This window comes from Carettochelys insculpta, chromosome 1 (assembly GCF_033958435.1).
Source record: "Carettochelys insculpta isolate YL-2023 chromosome 1, ASM3395843v1, whole genome shotgun sequence".
Lineage (NCBI taxonomy): Eukaryota > Metazoa > Chordata > Testudines > Carettochelyidae > Carettochelys > Carettochelys insculpta.
Window position 1 is genome coordinate 74,056,180 of NC_134137.1, and position 24,968 is coordinate 74,081,147.

At 41.6% G+C, this 24,968-nt stretch overlaps 1 protein-coding gene across 1 annotated transcript in view; it reads right to left on the reverse strand.

Moving 5' to 3' along the window:
* DIAPH3 (diaphanous related formin 3) overlaps positions 1-24,968 on the reverse strand; it is a 492,901-nt gene that overhangs the window by 267,336 nt on the left and 200,597 nt on the right. The window contains exons 18-19 of the mRNA XM_074982855.1: positions 8,626-8,721; positions 5,422-5,516 (exon numbers count right to left, since the gene is read on the reverse strand). Coding sequence (XP_074838956.1) covers positions 5,422-5,516; positions 8,626-8,721 — 191 coding nt within the window. The remainder of the gene's footprint in view (positions 1-5,421; positions 5,517-8,625; positions 8,722-24,968) is intronic.

Here is a 24,968-nt window from a genome sequence, read left to right on the forward strand (position 1 = left end):
GGCGCCGCACAGGCCAGCTGTTGTATAACCGGAGGCTCAGCCTCTGCCACGTGCGCTGCCGCGCTGCCGCTTGCCTGAGTATGCGGCTGGGGGCTGTGTGCTCTGCTCGTCCTGCTCGCTACAAACGCCAGCAAGGATCGAGCCAGGGAGAGTTTCCTCCCTTTCTGCATCAAGGGGATCACAGAAAACTGCCATCTTCTTATGTAACCCAGAGGGCCCTTCTGGGTGAGGCTTCTCCGGCAAGTCTGGCTGGAGAGCCTTATCAACAAGAGCATTTTACGCCTCATCGCTCTGTCCTTCCTGGCCCTGGCTGTGAGCTTAGCACAGTGAGAACACTTCTGGGTAGCCTGTGATTCCCCCAGGCATCGGAGGCATTCGCTATGCCCCACGGAGGCCAGCATAGCTTCACGGCATGACTCACGCTTTTTAAAACCTGAAGAGGCCATTGCGGTGAGTCCTTTACTGTTAATAGGGTACTTAGCACTTAATCCATGCCTTTCCACCCCAAATAGTGATCACCAGCCTGCTGGGCAGCAGGCAGCCTAAATGGCCTTCACGTCCGCTCTTCTCTTCTCCATTCCTCTCTTTTTCTTTTTTTTTTTTTTTTTTTTTGCTGATATTCTCTTTGTCTTTGCTTTCTCTCTCTCTTTTTTTTTTTTTTAATAACCAAAAACAACAAATGACACGTAGAAAAAAACCACTATTTAATCTGACTCTGGCCTTAGCCTGAGTAGATTCCGTCTGCAGCCAATGGCAGTTGAGAAGGAACTGGCGGCGACTGGATCGCGCACGCGGCCGGGGGCACGCAGGGGGGCGGCGCGCACCGGCGCAAGCACGATCCAGGAGAAACTGCTGGAAGATTTCCAATCTGCGGCGCCGGGCGAGCCCAACACCTATTGTGGAGCACCCACGGGGATCACTTGAAGAAGAAAGGAGCCTTCTCAAGGGTGCTTGAATAGCCTTTTGCGATGGTCCTTGGGGCTTGAGTGGCAGGATATCCTTGCCCTCCTTTCCCACGTGCAGGGATTGCATCAATGGGGGGTGGGCAATCTCTCGTCGGGGGACTCCAGGCAGCAGGTATCGGCTCCTGCACTGCTATGTTAGGAGACCCTCTGCAGCTGCAGCAGGGAGTGCAGGACCTCAGTTTGTTCTGTACCTGCTGTTATGAGCTTTGCTACAGCCTCACTCTACCACTTGCTGTTCCCGCAAGTCAAACATTCTCTGCTGCATCTCAGCTTGACTCTGATGCCACTAATCCGTATTCTGACACCACTGAGCATTGTCCATTGTGAGCTTGGTGTGCTCCGCTTCATTCCTCTCCATATGCTGCAGGATAACATCCTGCTTGCAGTTCTTCCTTCTTCTGTTCCTCTCTGCTATGCTGGGCACTGCCTCTGGAGAATTAAGGTCAAAATTAAGATACAAGTCACATAATGTGCTTTGAAATGGAATGAATGAGCCTCTTTATCTACTATCAGGGAAAGTTCACTTTTTGAAGGCCACTGAAGGCTTATTAAGGATAGGATAGTAAGCATGCATTTCACAACACATCATTTGCCATCATTTACCCAGCACATTTCTTTGTGCACATGGTAAGCTACAAGCAATTATCCACTTTTCGGGGGAAGGGGAGGGCTGCAAAGGAGGGGAAACTGCCAGATGTCCTGGCCAGGACAGGGAAAAAAAATTGTGGCTGTTCCTGGAGCAATTCTCCACAATGATCAAGCCGCATAGAAGGGATGGTAGGGAAGCGTTCGATTGCAGCCACATGGACAGCTGTGTGGAGGGGTTAGATGTACAATAAAAGTAATATAAAGAAAAAAAAAATAATCCGAAGAAAAGCTGTGTGTAAAGGGACATGGGAGGGGAGACACCCAGCAGTGCACGACAGCTGTGGGGTACAAGGGAGTCCTGAAAAATCAAAAGAAATGCTGATGAAAAGGGACATGGGAGCGTAAACGCCTAGCAGAGCATGTCAGCCGTGTGGTGCCAGGAAGCCCTGAAAAATCAAATGAAAGGGTGGGTGTAAAGGGACATGGGAGGGGAGATGACCAGCAGAGCACAGCAGCCGTTTGGTGCCAGGGAGTCCTTAAACTTAAAAGAAATGCTGGTGGAAGGGGGCATAGGAGGTGAAACACCCAGCACAGCATGGCAACCAGGGGCCATGGGGGATTCTTGACAAATGAAAAGAAATGTTGGTTCAAAAGGAACATGGGAGGGGAGAGGGAGACCCGCTGACCCTGCAAACCACATTGCGGGGGTGGGGAATAGAGCGCCTGCTGGCTGCTGCACTCAAATGTAAAGGGACAGGAAGCACGTTAAGAAAAAAACAGGTGCAAACTCCTGTGCTTTTGCAGGTTGCCAAAGACGACATCACCCTCCTATAACTAACAGATATGGAGAAGGAACAGTGACTCCTGCTGTGTGACCAAAAGCCTGAAAAATTTGCTAAAATGCTGTGTGGCACCATGACACCAGATCACTATCACAAGGTGTGCTACTGTAGAAGCCGCAACAAGTCAGCCCTGCCAGAGAACATTGTGAAAAAAATACAAGTGTGTCTAGATGAGGCCTTTGAGGAGATCGCCAAAGAAGAGAAGCACTCCATCCCAAGAAACATTAACATGATCTTTTGAGGGGCACAGAACCACAACTAGCAAACCTGTACCCATACACAACCATATACCTATGCCCACCCCCAACATGCTTCTAGCATGCAGAATAAATACTCACCTGAACCACTTGTGCTCAGGAAGCAGTGTGGAGGGGCCTGGTTCCAGGTCTGTGATGAAGAGCTCCAGGCTATCTGTCAGAACTTCATGGGACTTCTGCTCATTTCCCCCTTCCTCCTCTTTGTTACCCTCTTCCTCCGGGTCACCCAGCTCCTCTGGGCTTATCCCAAACTCCACAACAAGGCCTCCACAATTGTTGTAATTCAGACCGGGCTCCATGGTGGGGTCGCTCCCCATAAGCACGTGCAGCTGTTCATAACAGCAGCAAGTAAGTGGAGCTGCCCCTGACCACTGGGTGGCTTCCTGGACTTTTTGGTAGGTCTGCCGGAGTTCTTTCACCTTCACCCAACATTGCATTGAGTCCCGGGAGTAACCTCAGGTGGTCATCTTGCACATCATCTGATCATAGACTGCTGAGTTTCTCTTGGTACCCAAAGTCTCTTCGCCACCGACTGATCTCCCCAAATCGGAAGAAGATCCAGAGTCTCCTGGTGGGTCCACACTGGGGCTCTCTTGTAATCCAGACAAGTACTAGGCAGATGACTACCCTGAGTGCTCTTCATTGCAGTGCTTAGATGGCTAAGGATGCAATTGCTATCAATGCACTGTGATGGCTACCAATGTGGTGCGACGCAATGGGTAAAAGAAATTTTTCATTATGGCACCCTTTATATTTCAAGGACTGGGCACTGCTGAATTCCAATTCAAATTCAATCACAACTTTGCAGGCTTCCTGTGCACCTGGATGGAGAGCAGCGTACAACAAAGCGGCCATACATGGAGAGTCATGCATAGCTTTGTGGGATATATACGGGACACTTCTGGAGGCTAATAAATTCAAATTAAGGACACAGCACTTCCACACTAGCTTTGATTCAAGATTTTAAATTCAAAATTGATGCTATACCCATCCCATAATATTAATATTTTGTTAACGGAATTACAGGTCAATAAATCGAGTTAATAGTATTAACTGTGAAGACGGTGACATTTTACTGTCAAGCTAACTTCTTCAAATTCGATTTTATCTCATAGTGTAGACATAGCCAAAGATATGACAAGAAACAAAGGCTGGAAGCTGAAGCTAGAAATTCAGACTAAATAAAGTGTACATTTTATCAATGAGGATAATTAATCACTACAAAAACTTATGAAGAGTTGTGCTGGATTCTCCATCATAACAAATCTTTAACTCAAAATTGGATTTCTCTCCCCCTTAATAATATACTCTAGTTCAAGCTAAACTATTGGACTTGAAACAGAAATTAATACAGGGAAGCCTTATTGCAAATGTTATGCATGAAGTCAGACAACAGGGGGCCATTCAAACCTTAACATCTGTGAGTGTAACAATATTTTAAATACATTTTAAATAATAAGTATTTTAGAAGTTTGACAGCTAGTAAGCTCGTAAAACATCCGAGACCCTAAGATATTCTGACTTAGCAGGGCGCAAATAAGAAGTGGAGGAATGAAGTCATAATAGAAAAAGTATGTTAATAATGAGCAATAAACCAAATGGACAACCAAATAGAAGCAACTATTTGAAATTGTTTTGAATCCATGTGGTTCAAGAAAATTCCAAAATTAGGTTATTTTCAAACTTGACCATATGAAAAAGGGAATATTTTATACTTCAGCTGAACTAGTACTCGAATAAGTGTTTTGATACAATAATTCACGTAACAATACATGGTATGCAAAATACCAATCTACGATGTTGCACAATTTATTTATTACTGTATGTACATGTATAGCCTAAAACACTGTCTGCAACATGAAATATATTTTTTCAAACTAGGTTATGCAGAACCAACAAGTATTTGTAGCATACCCAGTTCACGATGTTTCACAGAGTGTAGTCAAATAGTTTAATTTATCACTCTTTCAATACTTTGAATACAATATTAAAAATCTGAGATTCTTTTGAACCCAAACACAGCTATATTGATTTTCTGATTTGACTAAAATGTTGTGGAATATGAAGCACTGTGCAACTACAGCCAGAGAACCATTGACTGATAAGCAGCTAATGGCTATTTCTGTTGGTGGGATCCCAGACAAAGCCAGCTCTAAATGAAAATAAAAATATTTTTTGTGACAAGTTCTTGCTTGTCACACGATAGGATGAAAAACACGATAGGATTGTGCAATACAGATTAACGTAAAGCCGAGTGAGAAGTATCAGAGAGGTAGCCATGTTAGTCTGTATCTTCAAGAACAAGAAGTCCTATGGCACCTTATAGACTAACAGACATTTTGGAGCATAAGCTTTTGTGGGCAAAGACCTGCTTCTTAGTCTATAAGGTGCCACAGGACTTTTTGTTGTTCTCATAAAGCACAGTGTTCCACAAAAATAATTTTGCATATATTCTAGAAACAAAAGTTATTTAATTTTAGTCAGTGTGTCTGAACACATGCATAAAGTAAATTTACATTCTGGATGTTGGTTATAAGAAACTAATTCAAAACATAAATTCAAAAGTACAGATAAGATTTGTCTACTCTGCAAATGTAAAAACAAAATAGAGTTTTGTTTGCTTACTAGAAATGCTAAGAGACTAATTATGCAGCAATGATTTTCCAGATGAATAATTTGTGTTAAGAGTTTTTGTCAGTAACAGGTTTCTGTTTAATGAGATGCTTACACTGAAATATTTGTATTTAAACTGCCTGTCAATTTACATACCTGAATCATGGTCTCTGCCAGCTGTGTTTCATCTACTTCCAATATCATCATTTTGATTTCCTCATAAGGCACTCGGAAGGAACCAAGGAAAATAGCTAGAACAAAAATTCAATGCACAATGAATGGTGAGGAAGTAAGAAGCTGTTCTTTTGTGCTACTTAAAAATAAACACTAAATGGATTGTATAATCCTATAGGCCAATGGTTCCCAACCTTTTCACTAGTGCAGACCCCCCAGTCACGCCCCACAAACCATTCACAGACCCCTGTCAATTCCAATTCTATTTTTTTTGATCATTTTTATTTATCTTTTTTTTCATTGACCCCCTGCAATATGTTCGTGTAACCCCTGTGGTCTGCAAGCCCCAGGTTGGGAACCACTGCTATAGGCCACCTGAACATTGCTCATGATAATATGGATAAGAGAAAAAACTCTGTATGAAGATTTAGAAGCTCTTTATGATTTTGACCGCTCCAGTAACCATAGGCTAGACAAGTGACAGGATTGTGCATTACAGCTGAATGTACAACAGAGTGTGCCACAAAAAATAATTTTGCAGATATTCTAGAAACAAAGTATGTCTTTCTTCCATTTACTATATTATTTGTACTTGGATATCCATTTCTTCACATTTTTTTCCTTATTGATTAAGAATCTACCCTCCCCCGCAAAACCTTTTTTTTTTTTAAACCAGAGAGAAAACTAGAGAAAGCAGGTCCTTAAGCAAGGCCATGGAAAAATTGCAAATTGCAAAACCATCACATTCCTTGATTAATAGTGTTTGCTAGATTATAACAACTGTCCAACATTATTTTTCATACATGGTACTTAATAAGCAATTTCTCATGGGCAAGCTCTCCTTTTAATTCGACATCTTCTCTTCAATATCTTCATCTGTTCTAGTGATTTTCATGATGACTATTTTACACCATTGGATGAAGTACTAGATACCTAACTATAAAAATAAGACATATAGGTTTGTGCCTTGAACATCTGACAAAACTAATTGCAGATATTATGCAAAAAAGGGAATCTTCTCAAGGGAAAAGCTGCAATATTCCAGACAGGAGACCTGAAAAACTTGGGTGAGAATATTCCTGTCTGGTTAGGGAGAAGTGGTTGCAATTTAAAAATATTGTACAGAATGAAGAGGCAAAATTAGGGTACAAAATGGATGTGAGCAGAATAAAGTTATGGTTTGAAATAATGGGAAGCGATACTGGCATTGAGAAATTTAACAGAAAATGGGGGCATATAAAAGTCTCCAGAGATTTAAAAAAGGTCACTCCTGTTCCATCTTGATTAAGTTAAAAATGTTGGTGGAGCATACAGGAGATATAAAAAAGGCATACAAATTCAGGATTGGATGAAGGAAGACATCTTGCAGGTAATATTTGGGAGCTAACAGCATGAGTAGTAGTTGAAATCATGGGTGTGGAAGACATCATCTGGAGAAAGAATGCAAGGGGGAAAAGAAAACAAATCATCTTCAGCCTTATCCAGTCCACTCTGCCCAATGCAATTAACAAAGCACACAGTTGCTAACATCTTCCTGGGCATGCTTAACACAACCAATATAAAACACAGAGGAAGGAACAGAAGTATGAATAGGGAATAACACACAATATTTACATATATTAGTAGGCATGCGTGAAGAAATTCACCTTAGCATGCTTTTCAAACTAGCTGACCTAGTATGTTTAAGTGTTAACTATCTTTGAAAGTTCATGGAAGATGGACCTAGGTCACAGAGAACCAGACAAGGAAAAATGATACCTATCTCTGAAAAAGGGAAACAGATAATTGTGTGTTGTTAAAAAAAAAAATTGCAAATGACATTTTCACAACAAACAGACTGCACTACAGTACTTGTATACTGAAAAAATACCACTGCTTTAGATTGTGCTTTTTACAGTGCAAATATTTGTAATTAAATAATAACTAAGTGAGCACTACACACTTTGTATTCAGTGCTGCAACTAAAAATCAATGCATTTCAAAATGTAAAAAAAGAAACCAAAAAAATTTGTAAATACATTAGAAGGGGCATTCCACTGTTGCTTAACAGTGTGAATAAAGCTGTCATTAATTGTGACTTTTTTTTTTAGATTATCTGGCAGTCCTACTAAACATAACTATGATTCAAAGCTCAGGGAGATCACCAAAGTGGGTTGAAGCTTTCTAAAAACCAGTATAGCCTCAACTAGACACCCAACATGCAAAATTCTTCCCAACATTTAAAAATGTTGCAAAAGCACTGACAAATGCAAACAGGTTCTTATACTGGCCAGACTGGTACCACTGCCAATATTGAATTTTGCAATGTTCATATTAGGCAACATTCTGCCAAACATATACATTTTCTGAAAGCTGGTTGCCTGATAAAAATTATGAAGAAAATATTATCAGACATTTAAAGGCTCTCTCTGCTGAATGAAGGTCTGAGCAAAAATATAGGTCTTAAATTTTTTACTTGAATCACAGAATCAAAGAAATTAGAAAATCAAACTACTGTAGCACTGGATTCTTCCACTGACAAAATTGTCTTTACTGTTTATTTTTCAATACTTTATCCAGCGTATCTTAGATATTTTAACTGACAGATCATCCACTTGACAATTTACCCCTGAGAAATTTACTGATACAATTGCCTTGGTATTCAGCCGAAAGTTTCCTTTAAAAAAATGTAGTCCCATTAGTCCTAATTATAAGCTTTACACAAACATAACATGGGAAGACAGATGTAACATACTTTCTTTCTCCCCTTACATTGCTTTGTGACATCTGCAATTAACTGTATTAATTGTACATTCTCCTCCCTTGATGTAACCAAAAGGAGGAAGCTGTCAGAACATACTTCATTGAGGGCCTGGACACTGGATTACTCTCCCACCTCCTGGAATAGACTGAATTTGTTAACTATTGAGGCACAATGCAGAGAGGGCTAACCAAAATACATTTTAAGTTTTATAATTTTAAAATAACTGATGGCACTCAAGGTTTGAGCATGGAGGACTTTTATTGTTCTAAACAAATTTCAAATGTATTAAATTTAAATTAACTTCAGTTTTCGACTGGTTATTAAAGGAAAATTGTCACTTCGATAAAATATGAAAACTAGACACCAAGACAAGTTCTACAGAACTCATTTAAAAAAAAAAAACTATTTTACAATAAGAAACTATCAAAATAGCATCTGCTTACAGAGATTCTGTGCAATCTTTGGGTCTAAGACTTTCAGTTCTTTAATTCGTTTCTTAATGGATTTCTTCTCTTCAAAATCTTCCTCCTCCTTTTTTACTGTGAAAGTAAAGAAAAACAAAAATTTATTCACAGTAGCAAATACAGGCAGGGAACAACATTCCTGAATGGAAAAACACTCCACGTATGGTAGACATCTTGCTATGAGAAACAAGGTACAACTGAGAAAAAAAAGTTACCAGCTGTACCTTCTTGCAATTACTCCTCTTATGTTTACTTCATCGGGACTAGGGAATGCAACAGTCTCATCTACACATTAACTTTTTTCAATAAGTTATTGGTTTCAAAACACAGAACCTAGAATTTTATAAAATGGTGTTAAGGTTTAGCTGATCCCAGGATTTTAGATAATGGAACATAAGTATGATTGTAGCTATCTTGGTTATATGGTGCAGTGAAAAAGGATGAACTTGAAAGTCAAATTTCAGACATAAGTTTTGACAATTCTAAACGTGGTGTTATGAACATATACATTCTTAAGCACTGCAGTTCAACACTAAGGACATGAGACTTTGTCGAGATTACACAAATATATCAGTGGGGAGAAAATGTGAATGGTGTGAACATAGTATATGTTCAGTCAAAATACTTTTGTTCAAAACATCAACTGATTTGATAGAAAAAACATTTAAAAGATAGGTTTGGATACGGCTGATTTTCTCTTTCCCTCCTTCAAAAAGCAGGCAGCTCAGATTCAATCAGTTACCTCTTGTGCTATAGTCAGCAGACAGGAAGAACAACTGATACTAGCACAGGTGCAGATTTCCTCCAGGTCCAGGGCATACTCAACCTCCTCTACTCCACCCAGGTCCTGCCCCCACCCAAACTCTATCCCAAACCCCCACCTATTTCCCTGCTCTTCCAATCCTCACTCTATTCTCATCCCACCTCTTCCCACCCAGTTCCACCCCCTTCCCTAAATGCACACAATTCCCACTCCTGCCATAACCCCCTCTCAGCACATCTTGGCTACGTCTACACGTGCAGCCAACATCGAAATAGCTTATTTCGATGTTGCGACATCGAAATAGTCTATTTCGATGAATAACGTCTACACGTCCTCCAGGGCCGGCAACGTCGATGTTCAACTTCGACGTTGCTCAGCCCAACATCGAAATAGGCGCAGCGAGGGAACGTCTACACGTCAAAGTAGCACACATCGAAATAGGGATGCCAGGCACAGCTGCAGACAGGGTCACAGGGCGGACTCAACAGCAAGCCGCTCCCTTAAAGGGCCCCTCCCAGACACAGTTGCACTAAACAACACAAGATCCACAGAGCTGACAACTGGTTGCAGACCCTGTGCCTGCAGCATAGATCCCCAGCTGCCGCAGAAGCAGCCAGAAGCCCTGGGCTAAGGGCTGCTGCCCATGGTGACCATAGAGCCCCGCAGGGGCTGGAGAGAGAGCATCTCTCAACCCCCCAGCTGATGGCCGCCATGGAGGACCCCGCAATTTCGACGTTGCGGGACGCGGATCGTCTACACGTTCCCTACTTCGACGTTGAACGTCGAAGTAGGGCGCTATTCCTATCTCCTCATGAGGTTAGCGACTTCGACGTCTCGCCGCCTAACGTCGAAGTTAACTTCAAAATAGCGCCCGACGTGTGTAGACGCGACGGGCGCTATTTCGAAGTTGGTGCCGCTACTTCGAAGTAGCGTGCACGTGTAGACGCAGCTCTTATGACCAGCAGGAGATGCTGGGAGGGAGGAGCAGCTAGAGTTGGGAGGGGGGACTGCCAGCCAACAAGACAGGCTGGGTGTGGGGGAGGGAAAAAGGTGGATGTTCAGCAACCACTATACTTTTCTTTGCGTGCTCCAGTCCCGTCTACACCTATGGATCATTGTCCTCTTTATAACAGCCTTTAACACACATGGGGTGTGTCTACATTACAAACAAACTTCAAAAGGGGGAACATCAAAAAAAAGTCAAAATAAGAGATTTCAAAATAGCGCAGCTACACTCACAAAACGGATTGCTGTACCGATCTGCTATTTCGAAAGACCCCCCCCCATGCTTCGAAAGGGAGTGCCCACACAGGAATGAGGGCTCTTTCAAAATAAGCAGGTTGGAAACACCACGCAGGGAGTCACATGGCCAACAAGCCCTTCCGGGTCCCACAGCCAGCAGCCATCTTAAAGGGCCCCTCCCAAACACATCCACCCTGCACACACAGAGCACTGCAGAGCAGTACACAGTACCGTGTGGACCGTGCTTCAAGAACAAGAAGAGAATGGAGCAACAACAGCTGCCCGAGGCCAATGCCCCCACCCACACCAGGACCCAGGTGGTGATTGCCATCCTGGGCGTGGTGGATGCCCTGATGCCCACCTCCCCCGCCCCACTGGGGTCCTGCAGGCCCTGGCAACGGGGCAACCGCCGCTCCCCATCCCCCACAGCACCTCTGTAGCCACCCCAGCAGCAGCAACTGGTGGAAGAGGCTGGTACTGGGCCAGTGGGATGATGAAATGTGGCTCTGGGACTTTAGGATGACAAAACAGACATTTCTGGAGCTGTGCCAATGGCTCATGCCCACCCTGCAGCACACGGACACCCGCATGCAGCCTGTGCTCCCAGTTAAGAAGTGGGTGGCGATTACCCTCTAGAAGCTTGCCACCCCGGACAGCCACCCTTCAGTGGGGCACCAGTTTGGCGTGGGCAAGGCCACCATCGGAACCATCCACCTGTACATAAGTCAGACCAGGGCCCAACACACAGCCCGGCAAGGGGGAGAGGGTAGGGGGCCCCCCCTCATGTGCAGGTCCCACATGTCAGTGCCCCCTTTCTACAGGTGGTCCAGGCCATCAATCGCATCATACTGCGGAGGGCCGTCCACCTCGGCAACTTGGACAACGCCATGGCAGGATTCAAAGCCCTCGGCTTCCCAAACTGCTTTGGTGCACTAGATGGCACCCACATAGCTATCCGCACCCCAGACCATAGCGCGGGACACTATATAAACTACAAGGGGTACCACTCGGTGGTGCTCATTGATGCCCGGGGCAAGTTCTGTGACATTTGCGTGGGCTGGTCCAGGTGAGCCCACAACTCCTGGGTACTACGCAACTCCTGGGTGGAACGGCGCATGGAGAAGGGCAACTATATCCCTGTCCGGTAGCTCCCGTGGGAGACACAACAATGCCACCATATATAGTGGATGATGGGGCGTACCCTTTGCAGCCACGGCTGATGCTCCCCTACACTGGGCACACCACTGCCAGCTAGGACATTTAACAACTGCCTGAACAACGCCTGCAACACTGTAGAGCAGGCTTCCAAATGCCTCAAGGGACATTTCCGACGCCTGAATGCACAGCTGGACGTCTGCCTGCCCAGCGTCTCTGGGGTGGTCGCAGCCTGTTGTGCTCTGCACAATACAGTGGAGGGCAAGAATGACCACTATATACCAAGGTGGGCTGCAGACCGTGGCCCCAGCTATGAGCAGCCACCCATGGCCCCGTGCCGCTAGGCACATCGAGAAGGGGTTAGGGTCCAGGAAGCCCACCACGAGGCCTTCAAGCGGGAGTCACGCTGACCTCCACTGGGCACCCTCCGGCTCACACCCACCCTTGTAGCACATCCCCCCCCCACCCACGCACAGGGGACACTAGAGTGCACAAAAAATGTTTAATAACTGGGGGCTAACTATATGGAGAATGATATACAATGAGGTGGGGGCACGCCCCCTTGGCCAGGGCCACAGGCCAACCTAGTCCCCCATGGGGTTGGGGGGGATGAGACCCCCAGCGGGGGAGGCAAGATCAGCTGGGGTTAAGGGACGTGGTGGGCTGGGTGAGGCGGCGGGGAGGGGGACAGGGTGCTGGGAAGGCTGCGGGGGGGAGATCCTCCTCCTGGCTTGCACTGGCAATCAGCTGGCAGCCCAGGGTGAGCCAGGCAGACGGGGTGAGAGTGGATGGGATGAAGACGGTGAGTTCAGGGACAGCGCGAGCAGGTTCGGGGGTGGCAGGGGGGCCAGCCATCAGAGGGCTGTGGCTGCCTTGGCCCAGACTTCCCTCCGCCAGGCCCTGTCCTCCCACTCCATCTGCAGCCACTCCCGGAGCACAGTTTGAAATTAATTTTGAAACATGGAGCTAGTGTAGACGCATTCTAGAAGACAGTTATTAGATTTCCCTCCATCATGTTTTCTTTTCTCAAGACTACATATGCCCAGTGATTAATATTTGTTCATATATCAAGTTTTCTACAACTCAATTTTGTTTCTCTCCTTAAGATTTTCTTCAATTTATCCACATCTTTATTAATGCATCATGCCTAAGACAGAATACGATATTTGAATTGAGTCCTTGCCAGAACTGAGCAGAGTGGGATAATAATGCCTTGTATGCAACTCTCCTGCTAACACACACCAGAATATTAATAGTTGCTTTTTGTAACACAATCACACTGTTACTTATTCAGTTATTCTCCATTTTGGTTTTTGCATGTTTCATTTTGGAGTCTTATGTGAAGTATTTTGCTCCTTTTCACTGAATTTTACAGTGTTTATTTCAAACCAATTCTCTGATTTTTTACGGTCCTTTTGAATTTTAATCCCACCTTCCAATGTGCTTGCAACCACCCTCCCGGGGGCACCAATATTTTTACAAGTACAAATTCCACTCTTATTATTTGAGGTACTGTAGAATGGAAATTTCTGAGGCAGGTTATGGTATTCTGCTCAAGACCCCCTATTCGAATCCTAAAGTCTGGAGTAGGCCTATAATCCTATAAATCAGAAATGCAGTTAGCATGAGTGGAAGGTTATCCCCGCTTTTCTCCCTCCCCCCATCTCACTCACAAGGCCCAGGGAAGGTCATCCCAACTCAGACAGGGCCTTGGAGTTTAGAGGGAGGGATAGTTGCCCCATCAAACACATTCCAAGAAGAGGCCATGCATGTGAGAGCCAGGGTATAGCACCATCCCATTTGCTATCCTAGGCTGGTACATAAAAACAAATGTGTTATTGCTCTATGCCCTTACTGTCTTCTGCTTTGATCTTCTAGATAATGCACCCCTAGATATGCCTGTGTGAAGGCGTCATCATTACTCCTGTAGACACATTATTAATCCAATTAGACACATAGATGTCATTAAATGTCTGCTTTATTTAAGGAACTTGCTAAGGAAAAGATAAAGTGTTCTGTAAGCTATGGGCAGGGATATTATGTAACCTTTTTAGATTATTGGCTTATTGTGCTTTCATTTCATTTTAGGGCTAGAAGCTATCCAGGCTTGAACACCACCCATGCTGTAGTTCCCCCCACCCCCATCCATCAGCATCCTATATAATCAACTGTAACCTATTGTCTGGCAATGTTCCACTGAGTCCTGATGGGCAAAGTGACACTGCACCAGGACGCTGGCTATGTCTACACTAGCCAAAAACTTTGAAATGGCCATGCAAATGGCCATTTCGAAGTTTACTAATGAAGTGCTGAAATACATATTCAGCACCTCATTAGCATGAGGACAGCCGTGGCACCTAGAAATTGACGCGGCTCGCCGCTGCACGGTCCGTGCAGACGGGGCTCCTTTTCGAAAGGACCCCACCTACTTCGAAGTCCCCTCATTCCTATGAGCAGATGGAAATAAGGGGACTTCAAAGTACGTGGGGTCCTTCCAAAAAGGAGCCCCGTCAGGAAGAGCCACGGGGCGGCGAGCCACGTCAATTTCGAAGTGCTGCGGCTGCCCACGTGCTAATGAGGTGCTGAATATGTATTTCAGCACTTCATTAGTAAACTTCAAAATGGCCATTTGCATGGCCATTTCTAAGTTTTTGGCTAGTGTAGACATGGCCTGTGTGTAATAAGCGCTCCTATTTGCTTCATACATAGTGTCCAGACTTGTTCCAACAGGTACTAATGGACATATTTCATTTTACCAGATCCAAAGGAGCCCTTGGGGGGGCCCACCATCATTTTCTGGTTTGACAGTGAATCACTGATAACTGTTCTTTGCAGATTATGGATTTTCACAACTAACAATTAAGAGCGAAAAATAATTTAAAATTGTCATTAATCCTTTAATATGAGTTTCCTGCTTTATCTAATCTGAAACAAAACAAAACAAAACATGACTGGTTCTTGGTACTAAGATTCTTTCAAGAAACCACATTTCATTAATTCTATCTCAAATTAATAAATCAATGCAGTGGTTAATTGCCAGAAAATTACTACGTACACAAAAAAGAGAATGTGCTGTACTTTGAGGACGACATGTAGTCTTCATGAAAAATAATTTAATCTTCACTTTAGGGTGGAATCTCAACTCAGAATCCAACTCATGAATTCACAAACAGCACTTTCATGACAATAAAATTAATGCCACAAATAATTAAAATATAGAATATTATGTTTGCCATTTATCACTTTCATCATGAAAGTCACAAGTTATGAAGACATCTCAAAAAGTAGTTCTCAGTGGAGAATCTTCATCAAATCAGATGGACATTAATGAAGTTCTGCAGATGCTGGTTCTAAACACTATTCAATGTTTTATCAACCATCTCGAAGAGGATGTAATTATTAATAAAATTTAAAAGATAAAAAATAAAGGGTAATCAAGATAGGGCAATATTTCACGATGATCTGAATCATTCAATGAACTGGAACATTCAAATAATGTATTGTAATGTATGGTCACTTCCAAGAACTAAGTATGCAGGCCATACCTGTAGAATAGTAGGCTGTGACTTCAAAAGCCCTTTAGGGGTCACAGAATACAGAAAACTCATTAGCTCCCAGCACAATATTATGGGAAAGAGGGATAATTCAGTCACTGGATGTAAAAAACCAGAAGATCAGAGAGCAGAAATACTAGACCTTATCATCTCCGACTATGGCCATAAAAAGTCTGATACGTGAACAGTGAATATAGTTCTGCTGTCTATATTTTTTTAAAAAGGTTGAAAGGTTTCAGAACGTGCAGAGAAGAGTCACAAAAAATATTTAAGTGCTGGGGGAAAAAAAACGAGGCTTACAGTGAGATACTCAAGGAGTTCAATCTGTTGAGTTTATAAAAACGAGATCAAGGAGTTGATTTTAATGTCTGCCCCCTCAGGTATAAGCACTTTCATGAGAAGAAAATGCGAGTTATTAAGGGATTCTTCATTCTAGCAGAGAAAAGCATATACAAGACTTTGTGGTCAGAAACAGAAGAAACAGAAATTCATGTAAGAAATAAGGTGCACATGTTTAGCGGTAAAGGTAATCTGTCTCAACAAACTATGATAGGAGTAATGAATTCTCCATCTCCAGAAGTCTACCAGATCAGGACTGGATGCCTTTATAGAAGGTTTTCTTAACCAATACAAGATATTGGCTCAATACAAAAGTTAAAATTTAATGGCGTATAATCTACAACAGGTCAGACAATATAACTCAAAGGTCCCTTCTGGACTTAAAATCCAAAACTCCGTAAATTTCATTTTTTCTTAATTCCCCTGCAACCAAGGCCATCAGTCAACATCATAAGCTCTTTATTTCTATTCCATCAAGAAAAAGGAGTCAATAACCCTACGTGAAGCTTCTCTGCACCTCCTTAACAGAAATAATAAATAATTAATGTTTACCAGCAGCAGCCTAAAGTCTCACTAAATTAGGGGTGAGTAACCTCAGCACCATGGTTCATCAGGTTGAGCTGCTGATGAGCTGCCAAACACTTTGTCTACCTGAGCGTGCACAGTCATGGCTTCTCAAGTCTCCCAGTGGCCACAGTTCACCATTCTTGGCCAATGGCAACTGCAGAAAGCAGTGGTCTAGCCTGTGCTGCTTCCTGCAGCTTTCATTGGCCAGGAATGGCAAACAAAAACACCAGAAGCTGTGATCAGCTGTGCTGCATACCCTTAGGCAAAGCAAGCATCTCACATCCTACCAGCAACTAACTCTGATGGACTACATGCAGCTGGCATGCCTGAGGTTAGCCACTGCACTCAACAATTGAATTGCTGGCATTTCTCTTCCAAAATTTGGTAATAAAGAATCTTACAGTAGCCTTAATAGATCTAGTTTCCTTACTACGGGTAAGCTTCCCAGTCCTTTTCTAAAATCCTTGGATAGCAGAAAAGTTCTTCCATCACTATAACAAGAAAATACATATTGATTTTGCTTTTTCTCACAAACTGAAATAACTCCCACTTCGACTTAGACTCCCAAGTCACATAGGCAGTTTTGAATTTTTTTCCCAGTAGAAAGCAAGCCTGAAGAAATAAATGCAGCCTTCCCTACTACTTAGTTTCTGAAAAAAACCATGTTTTGTTTTTAATACCATAATACTTCATGTCTCTTTTCTGGTAAGAAACAGATGCAAAACAATGATCACTGTTGTTTCATCAGGAACTACCCTTTTCCTCCACTGCAGTAAAAATATTACATTTTGCAATCAAATGACAGTGTCCCAAGAGTCACAACAGAGATCCAGGTTCTGAATTTAACTAATTCAATAACTAGACACAATGTCATCATCATCAACAACCATGGGTTCAGTGCCAGTTCATGTCTGATGCGTCTCTCACTATTCCCTTCCATCTTTCCCTGTTCAGTGAGGATTGGCTAAGTTTCTACTATATCAGCTACCCATTCTCTGTGGGGTCTGCCTCTCTTGTTTAAACTGTACATGATGCCAAATACCAGAATCTTGATTTTTCATTCATTCTGTAAATATGCCCAGATAGCCGTAACTTCTGTTTTATAACCTTCTGCAGTAGGTTCTCTTTCAGCTGTACCTTCTTATATAATTCCTTGTTGGTGACCTTCTGTATGCATCCTATTCACATGACCTTTCTATAACAACTCTTCTCGAACACCAACATTCTTCTCTTCGAATCTTTCATTATCACCCGTGACTCACATCTGTAAAAAAATGCTGCTGAATACACATATTTCCAAGTTGTTCAGCTTTGTTCCTAAGCTAATCACTTTGCTTTTCCAGATCTTACGCAACGCCTTCAAACTTGAGTTTGCTTTCCCTGTCCAAGTCACTGTCTCCTTCTTTCGGTCTAGATCATACATTATGTTGCTCCCGAGATACGTGAACCTCTCTGTATTCTGTACTTCAATCCCATCTACACTGATCTTCCTTCAGATTTCTTTATCTCCGGATACGACTGATTATGAACATTGATAAAAAGAGCAACAGTCTGTACTGCTTCCCATGCTCATTTATCACCTGCACTGTTCTTGCTAGCCTCTCCTCATCTTCCTCTATGATAACTATATCACCCATGAACCTCAAGTTGTTAATTCTTATTCTGTGCAGATATCCCTTCTACCTCTTCCATGATCTTGTTCATTTCTCTTTCTAGATGCATGATGAAGACACTCAGCAATGTAAGATCTCCTTGTCTTATACCTCTACTCGTTCTAAATCAACTTCCCAACTCCCCGCCTGTTCTCACCGCTGCCTCCACATTGTCATGGATATCCTTCAACAATCTTATCAGTCTGCCACCCACACCGTACAACTCCAACAGCACCCAAATCACTTTCTGATCTGTACTGTCAAATGTCTTCTGAAAAATCAATGAAGCAAGAGTTGATGTTCTTTAGTTGAGCTCTCTCTATCATCAATCTTGGTGCCAATATCTGATGCATGGTAATTCTATCTTTTCTGAACCCCGCTTTCTTGTCCGCTGAATGCCTGCAATCTTAGACACTCCATCAGTATCATTATCAGCACCTTGCCTAGATGACTCATTAGGGCAATCATTCTGCTATTCTTGCACTCCAATGCACTTCCTGTCTTGGGTATTGTCACTAGCATTGATCTTATCCCTTCCTTAGGTGCCTTCCCTTCTTTCCATATTATATTACATAGTCGGTGTATTTCCTGAATCATGCTTTCTCCACTATATTTGATCATCTCTCCTGGGATCTTTTAATTTCCAGGGCTCTTGTTCTTCCTTAGTTGTTTCACTGCTCTTTCTACTTCCTCCTTCGAAATATAGGTCTCGCTGTTGATGCTCAGTGGAGCTCTCTCTTTCAGTTCTGCAATCAGTCCTATTGGACACTCAAGTCCAACTGTGCTTTGTACAGATCAGTGCAAAATCTTGTCCATTGCTGCACAATCTTCTCCTTGTTCATGAGCACCTCTTTGTTCTCACTTTTGATGGCTATCGGCTTTGGCTGACACTTCCTATTAATATTCTGAATCATTTTATGAACCTCCCTAGTCTTATATTTGTCTTGTAATAACTCTCCATACCTTCAAACTGCTCCTCTAACCATTTGCCTTATCCTTTCTGGCCGCTTTCCTTACCTCACTGCATTTCACCCTACATTGCTGGTCTGCCCTCTTGTAAACATCTCTTCTGATCTTCAATACCCTCTTCTGTTGAACCAACTTCTGAGTAATCCACTTCTTATTGATCCCCTCATCTTCTGGAACAGCCTACTCAACTGCCTCTTCTATCACTGTGGCTATCCTTTCGATCCTCTTATCTAGGTCCTTCTCTGTGGCTGCAGTCTTCATCTTCTCTTGGGTATGCAAATGAGGTAAATCAAAAATGCAAATGAGATGCAGATTTGCATCTCTGACACCTCTTTTGCATATTTGTATTTCAAAATAGCTTCTTTTGAAAGGAAAAAACCACTGTAGATGCTGCTCTTTCGAAAGTAAACCCCATCTTTGAAAGAATCCTTCTTCCCATAAAAAAGGAAAATATTTTCTTCAATACAGAATAAAAATGTCAAAAAAGAATCTGCAACTATGTTTGTATTCTACATGTATTAAAACTGAAGCAAAAACTTACAGGATAATTCTTCGTGGAAATCCCCCTCACATCCTTTTTAATGCCAGCAGAAAGAAGCAAAGGATACATATTACTTTTATTTCACAATGATGTTGTTTATACAAAAGGCAATCAATCACATCACTGTTGTTACTACAGTCATACAGTTTCCACAATTCTTATACATACTATGGGCTTGTCTACACTACCACCTTCCTTCGAAGGAAGGATGGTAATTAGAGTGTTGGGAGTTTACTAATGAAGTGCGTCCCTGAATAGGCAGCACTTCATTAAGCAAATTCCACCCCCACAGTAACCTTCTGTAGTTCAGCAAAATAGGTAAGAACATGTGACATAATTAGATGATTCTGGTCTCCATTTTGGCCACGTAATTTTTAAAGCACGTGGCAGGGGACATTAAAAACCTCCAGAAACTTCTCCATGTTACGTTGTCCTATAATTCTCTGAACTGTCCATTTACAACAAAAAGGAGCACTGTGAACTATGGATTGAGGAATTTCCAACCTTTCAGACATTAACAGAAGGACATTACAATAAAGCAGTCTATTCCAACATTTCTACAAACCTGAAATCAAGCGTTAGCTATCATTTTATGTAAATGATAAACATTCGTAACCTTCTTCTTTTCTCAGATCATTACATTTGTATTTAGTTTACTATGGAGTGACTGGCAGCATGATATTTGGATAAAATCTGAGATTGATACTGAGCGGGGGACGTGTGTTGGATTTGCTGGGATCAGAAATAACTTTAAAATGGGTTTTTATCAGCCTCTCACTATATTAGATTAAGTTGCCCTGGATGGAAACCAAGATCTGGGATGCCTAAAGGGGACTATATTTGACCTGTGGGGTACTGCAGAACCTCTTTTGTTGTTTTACTGACTAATTATAAAGTAACTCATGAGCTTTGAGGATTGTCTGCCCTGCTCTGAGTATTGTATTCAGCATGGTCATCCCTGATGCCAGCTCATATTTTACATTTATTTTTTCCAGTCAAAATCTCTCACCTGCCTCCAGATACTTCAGCCTGTGGAGGTACAGTTACACTGCCTCACTCACCACATTCTTCCCTAAAGTCCTGCCTATTCTGAGTGTGAAAAGCAGAGCAGAAAGACGACAGAGAACAAAGTTTGTGGTGTTTTGATTGTGGGTTTTTTGTTTTTTGTTATTTTTTTAAGTTGGATAGCAAAGATTGAACAGGCAAATGAAGATACCTTGACTAGTGAGAATACAAAAAGGAGTAGAAAATGAACATACTGGTTTAAATACAAATTACAAAAGCTGCGCCATTTACGAGACATATGCCAAAGAGCAACTAATTACTTTGTTACCTGATTTTCATCCTCAGCAGCATCCATTCCTGATCTATAATTAGTTTTTTCTCTCTAAATTATAAACTCTTTGGAGTTAGTAACTTTGGTATGTACAATATCTAGGGCAGTTTAGGTGTTATGTAAAGACAACTTAATAATACAGAGTGCTGGACAGACCTATACTGTATTCCAATCTTCCTCACACATACACTGTAGTGACAAGCAAGCGAACACTTCAGATGCCGTTTTTAAAAAATTAAACTGAGATTTTAAATTTCTGAAAGGTAGTGAGAGGTGGTCATTACAGTAACAAATTAACTTTATCCTCAGAAGTTGATTGACCTCAAAAAACAAAAAATTAGACATTGTTATGACAAGGAAAAGAATATTTAATAATAATGATGTGAGTGGTATTTTCCAATTCCACACATATAAATAAAATTTCAGAATTTACTTGAAAACTATTAATCTTTTATGCTCATTAGGAAAACAAAAGAACTCCAGATACCACTAAACCTCTTAAGTGAGCAAAGCCACAATACATACTTAGAAGTATGCACATGCTAACATGCCGTTCTAAATGAGAACATATAAAAAGGCTGGTGATGTAAAAGACGCTGCGTCACCTCCATCTTTCATGTGTGCTACACAGAATCTCCTTAGTTGGTATTCAGCTGAGATTCCTATCCAAAAGAAGACAATCTTTAATGTATATAAGAAAAACACAAGTCACAGCACTCTAAGTAGAGCTTGAATTTCTTAATTGACTAGTTAAGGTATTAGTTTATGAAGTACAGTCATTTTTAAATGGGTTATTTACTACATTTTGGGCGTAAAACTTTTACTCCCTCCATTAAATTACTGACTCTTGAAATCTGGATAATGATGCATTTCTAGATTGTAACAAAATCTAAGATACAGGTTATAAGTTTCTCAGTGTGGTAACTTTTCATTTATTACTATTCTACATAACCATTTTTTCCTATTTAGTGGCCAACAAAGGCATATATTTTCATCAATACCACTTTCATCCAATGCTCTATCACTGGACAGATGTGATAGTACCTAAGTTTTACTGTTATACTAAGTATGCTTTTAGTCCTCATGTTTCAGAACATAAACATTTACAATATTGTCTTTTACAGTTTAGTCTAAAACAAAAGCCATTACATGTTTGGCCTGCCATGTCCTAAGTTGTTTCATTCAAAAACGGCAATTTCAAAAACTAGTCTCTAGAATATATCAAAGGCTAGTGTTGCATGCGTGGGGAATTACATATGAAAACCTTATATTTGGGATATTAGATACTATATTGTATGCATGAAACTTTAAAATGGAGAAACATTACACTAAAAATTCTTTTCTTTTAATCTCTCACATTCCATATAGATTTATGGAACCACTCAAGATCACCACATCAGACCTCATACGCCTATATGAGGTCTGATGTGGTGATCGAGTGGATCCATAAATTTATATGGAACGTGAAACTGTGATACCCAAAATGAGACATTCGTTTTTTGCAGAGACCTGAAACACTGGAACATGACTGACTAAAATTTTTATCACTTAAATTAATTTCACACCTGAATGTGGTGTTGCAGTGGTCAAAACTATCAAAACAAAAAGCAGCCAAGTAGCACTTTAAAGACTAGCAGTATAGTTTATTAGGTGAGCTTTCGTGGGACAGACCCACTTCTTCAGACCATAGCCAGACCAGAACAGACTCAATATTTAAGGCACAGAGAACCAAAAACAGCAAGCAAGGAGGACAAATCAGCAAAAGATAATCAAGGTGATCAAATCAGAGAGTGGAGGGGTGGGGTGGAAGGTCAAGAATTAGATTGAGCCAAGTATGCAGACCATCCCCTATAGTGACTCAGAAATTTCCCATCATGATTTAAACCATGTGTTAATGTGCCAAATTCGAATATAAAAGCCAGCTCGGCTACTTCCCTTTCCAGAATGGTGCGATAATTCTTTTTCAGTAACACACATACCTTTAGGTCATTGACAGAATGCCCCATTCTGGTCTGGCTATGGTCTGAAGAAGTGGGTCTGTCCCACGAAAGCTCACCTAATAAACTATTTTGCTAGTCTTTAAAGTGCTACTTGACTGCTTTTTGTTTTGATAGTGTATAGACTAGCACGGCTTCCTCTCTGTTACTACTCAAAACTATCAAATGTCAGTATACTGAAATATTACTTCTCTATGGGCCAGCACTTGTTTCAGGAAAGACTAAGCTTTTAAGGATGTGGTTAAAAATGGCGACTACCAACATTTTGCACTATACTAACATGAAACATTTTCATAGTACATTTTCTTAACTGTCAAAAATCACAGGTGATTATGTCTTTATGTCAACTGAAATTTCCTCAGTTTCTCATTGAAGGTTGTGCACTCATATAAATGTATGAGAAAAAAAGCTTTCAAATGAGGAAAAGACACAATGTTACTCTTCTAGGTTATGTCTAGATTACAGCGATTTGCTGGCAGAAGTTTTTGTCAAACGATACCTTCCGACAAAACTTCTGTTGACAGATTGCAGCCAAACTGTCAAGCAGTTGACAAGAGCGATCCGCTGAGTTGATAGAGAGCAGCCAGACTATATGACCACACTCTCAACAAAATGGCCCATCAGAAGCACAGCAGACGGGGCTGCTCCCCGCCCCCTGCATCCTGCAAGCTCTGTCTGTCGACAGGGGGTCCCCTAGAATGTCCACATCAGCTCTCTGTCAACAGAGATGTTATGCCTCATGGGGAGCGGGATAAGACTTGATAAAAATGCTGTGTTCTGTTTTGTCAACAAAGTGCCAGTTTTATCAATAAAACCCTCCAGCACAGACACAGAGCTATATTAAAATAAGTCTTTTCGGCTAAACACACTGATGGAGTGCTTGCTACTGTTAATGATAATATGAGATGGTGTTATAAACTGACCTTCACCCTAGAGCAATGCAATTAAGTTTAACAGAAAGACCAGGTAGATTTTAACCAGATGTTGAAAAGTACAATAAAATCAAAATATGTGATTAGAGGCTACAGCAAAGCAAGGCATGTCAACAAGAGCTCACTCCTTGCTCAATAGCCAGGAAAAGTGAACCAGTTGCAGGCAGATGTACCACCTTCTCTATTCAGAGCCTGTAGCCTCTCCACAAAGAGAAACTCTTCATCGCACATCTCTCAAGTTTCACGTGCACCTTCTAACACTCACATACACATAATGTCCAGGCAAGTCCAACTACAGCTCCCTTGACTGCATGAGAATGTGGACTCTGAACATGCATTACAACATTGAACAAAACACATACTAAAATGGGATGAAATGAACACTAAAGCGAGAAGGACACAAAGATGCCTCTTCCCAGCAACTCAGGAGCATCTATGCTTGCAGTCTGCGTAGGGTCTCTCCAATCCCCTAAAATTGACAGTATATGGAACTCACTGCAATAGACAGAAGTGATGATGGCAGTCATGGTGGTGGATTTGAAGGATTTTTGAAGGAATGTGCATGTATGTTTTTAAAATCATGGGTCCTTACAGGATATTACATTAAAATGCCCCCCCTCACTGTTTTTATGATAATCACATGACTTCTATGAGCTACTGTACTACCTCAGAGCATTACTTCAGGTGTGGTTCGCTTACTACAATTCTATTTTCAGTTAGATCTGCTCCCAAAGTGATTACTTCAGCTCCAGTGAAACGCTGATGTTCAACAGATTAAGTTTTATGTTAAGGTATGTATCACATACTTCTACCCCTCCAGAAGAAATTTAAAATACCCAAAACACATTTTGTCACATTAACTTTTTGTCTGGTGCTTCTGTATAAGCTCATCGAAGACTTAAACATTATTCTACTTTTTGGATTAAAAAGATTTTAAAATGAGTGCATCTCAAATTTCTAGTCTTCCCCCTCATCCCAAAGTGCATGCTAATATGCATATTGTCTGTTTTCCACATACAGGAGCGAGTGTTATTTAGTCTATTTTTTAATTCATTTAATTTACAGCCACTTCACAATCATCAGATCTTCTATAAAACTTGAGACTAATCAGATCAAAGATTTGTGCTTGTAGCATACTTTTATTTCACTAGAGAAAAAGACTGCTCAGATTATATTTTCTATCTGTACGCTATCTTCAAGAAGGACATTACCTAATTTTCACTCTACTTTCTTACACAGTTTTGAAAACTAATTAATTTACAGAGAAAAATAATT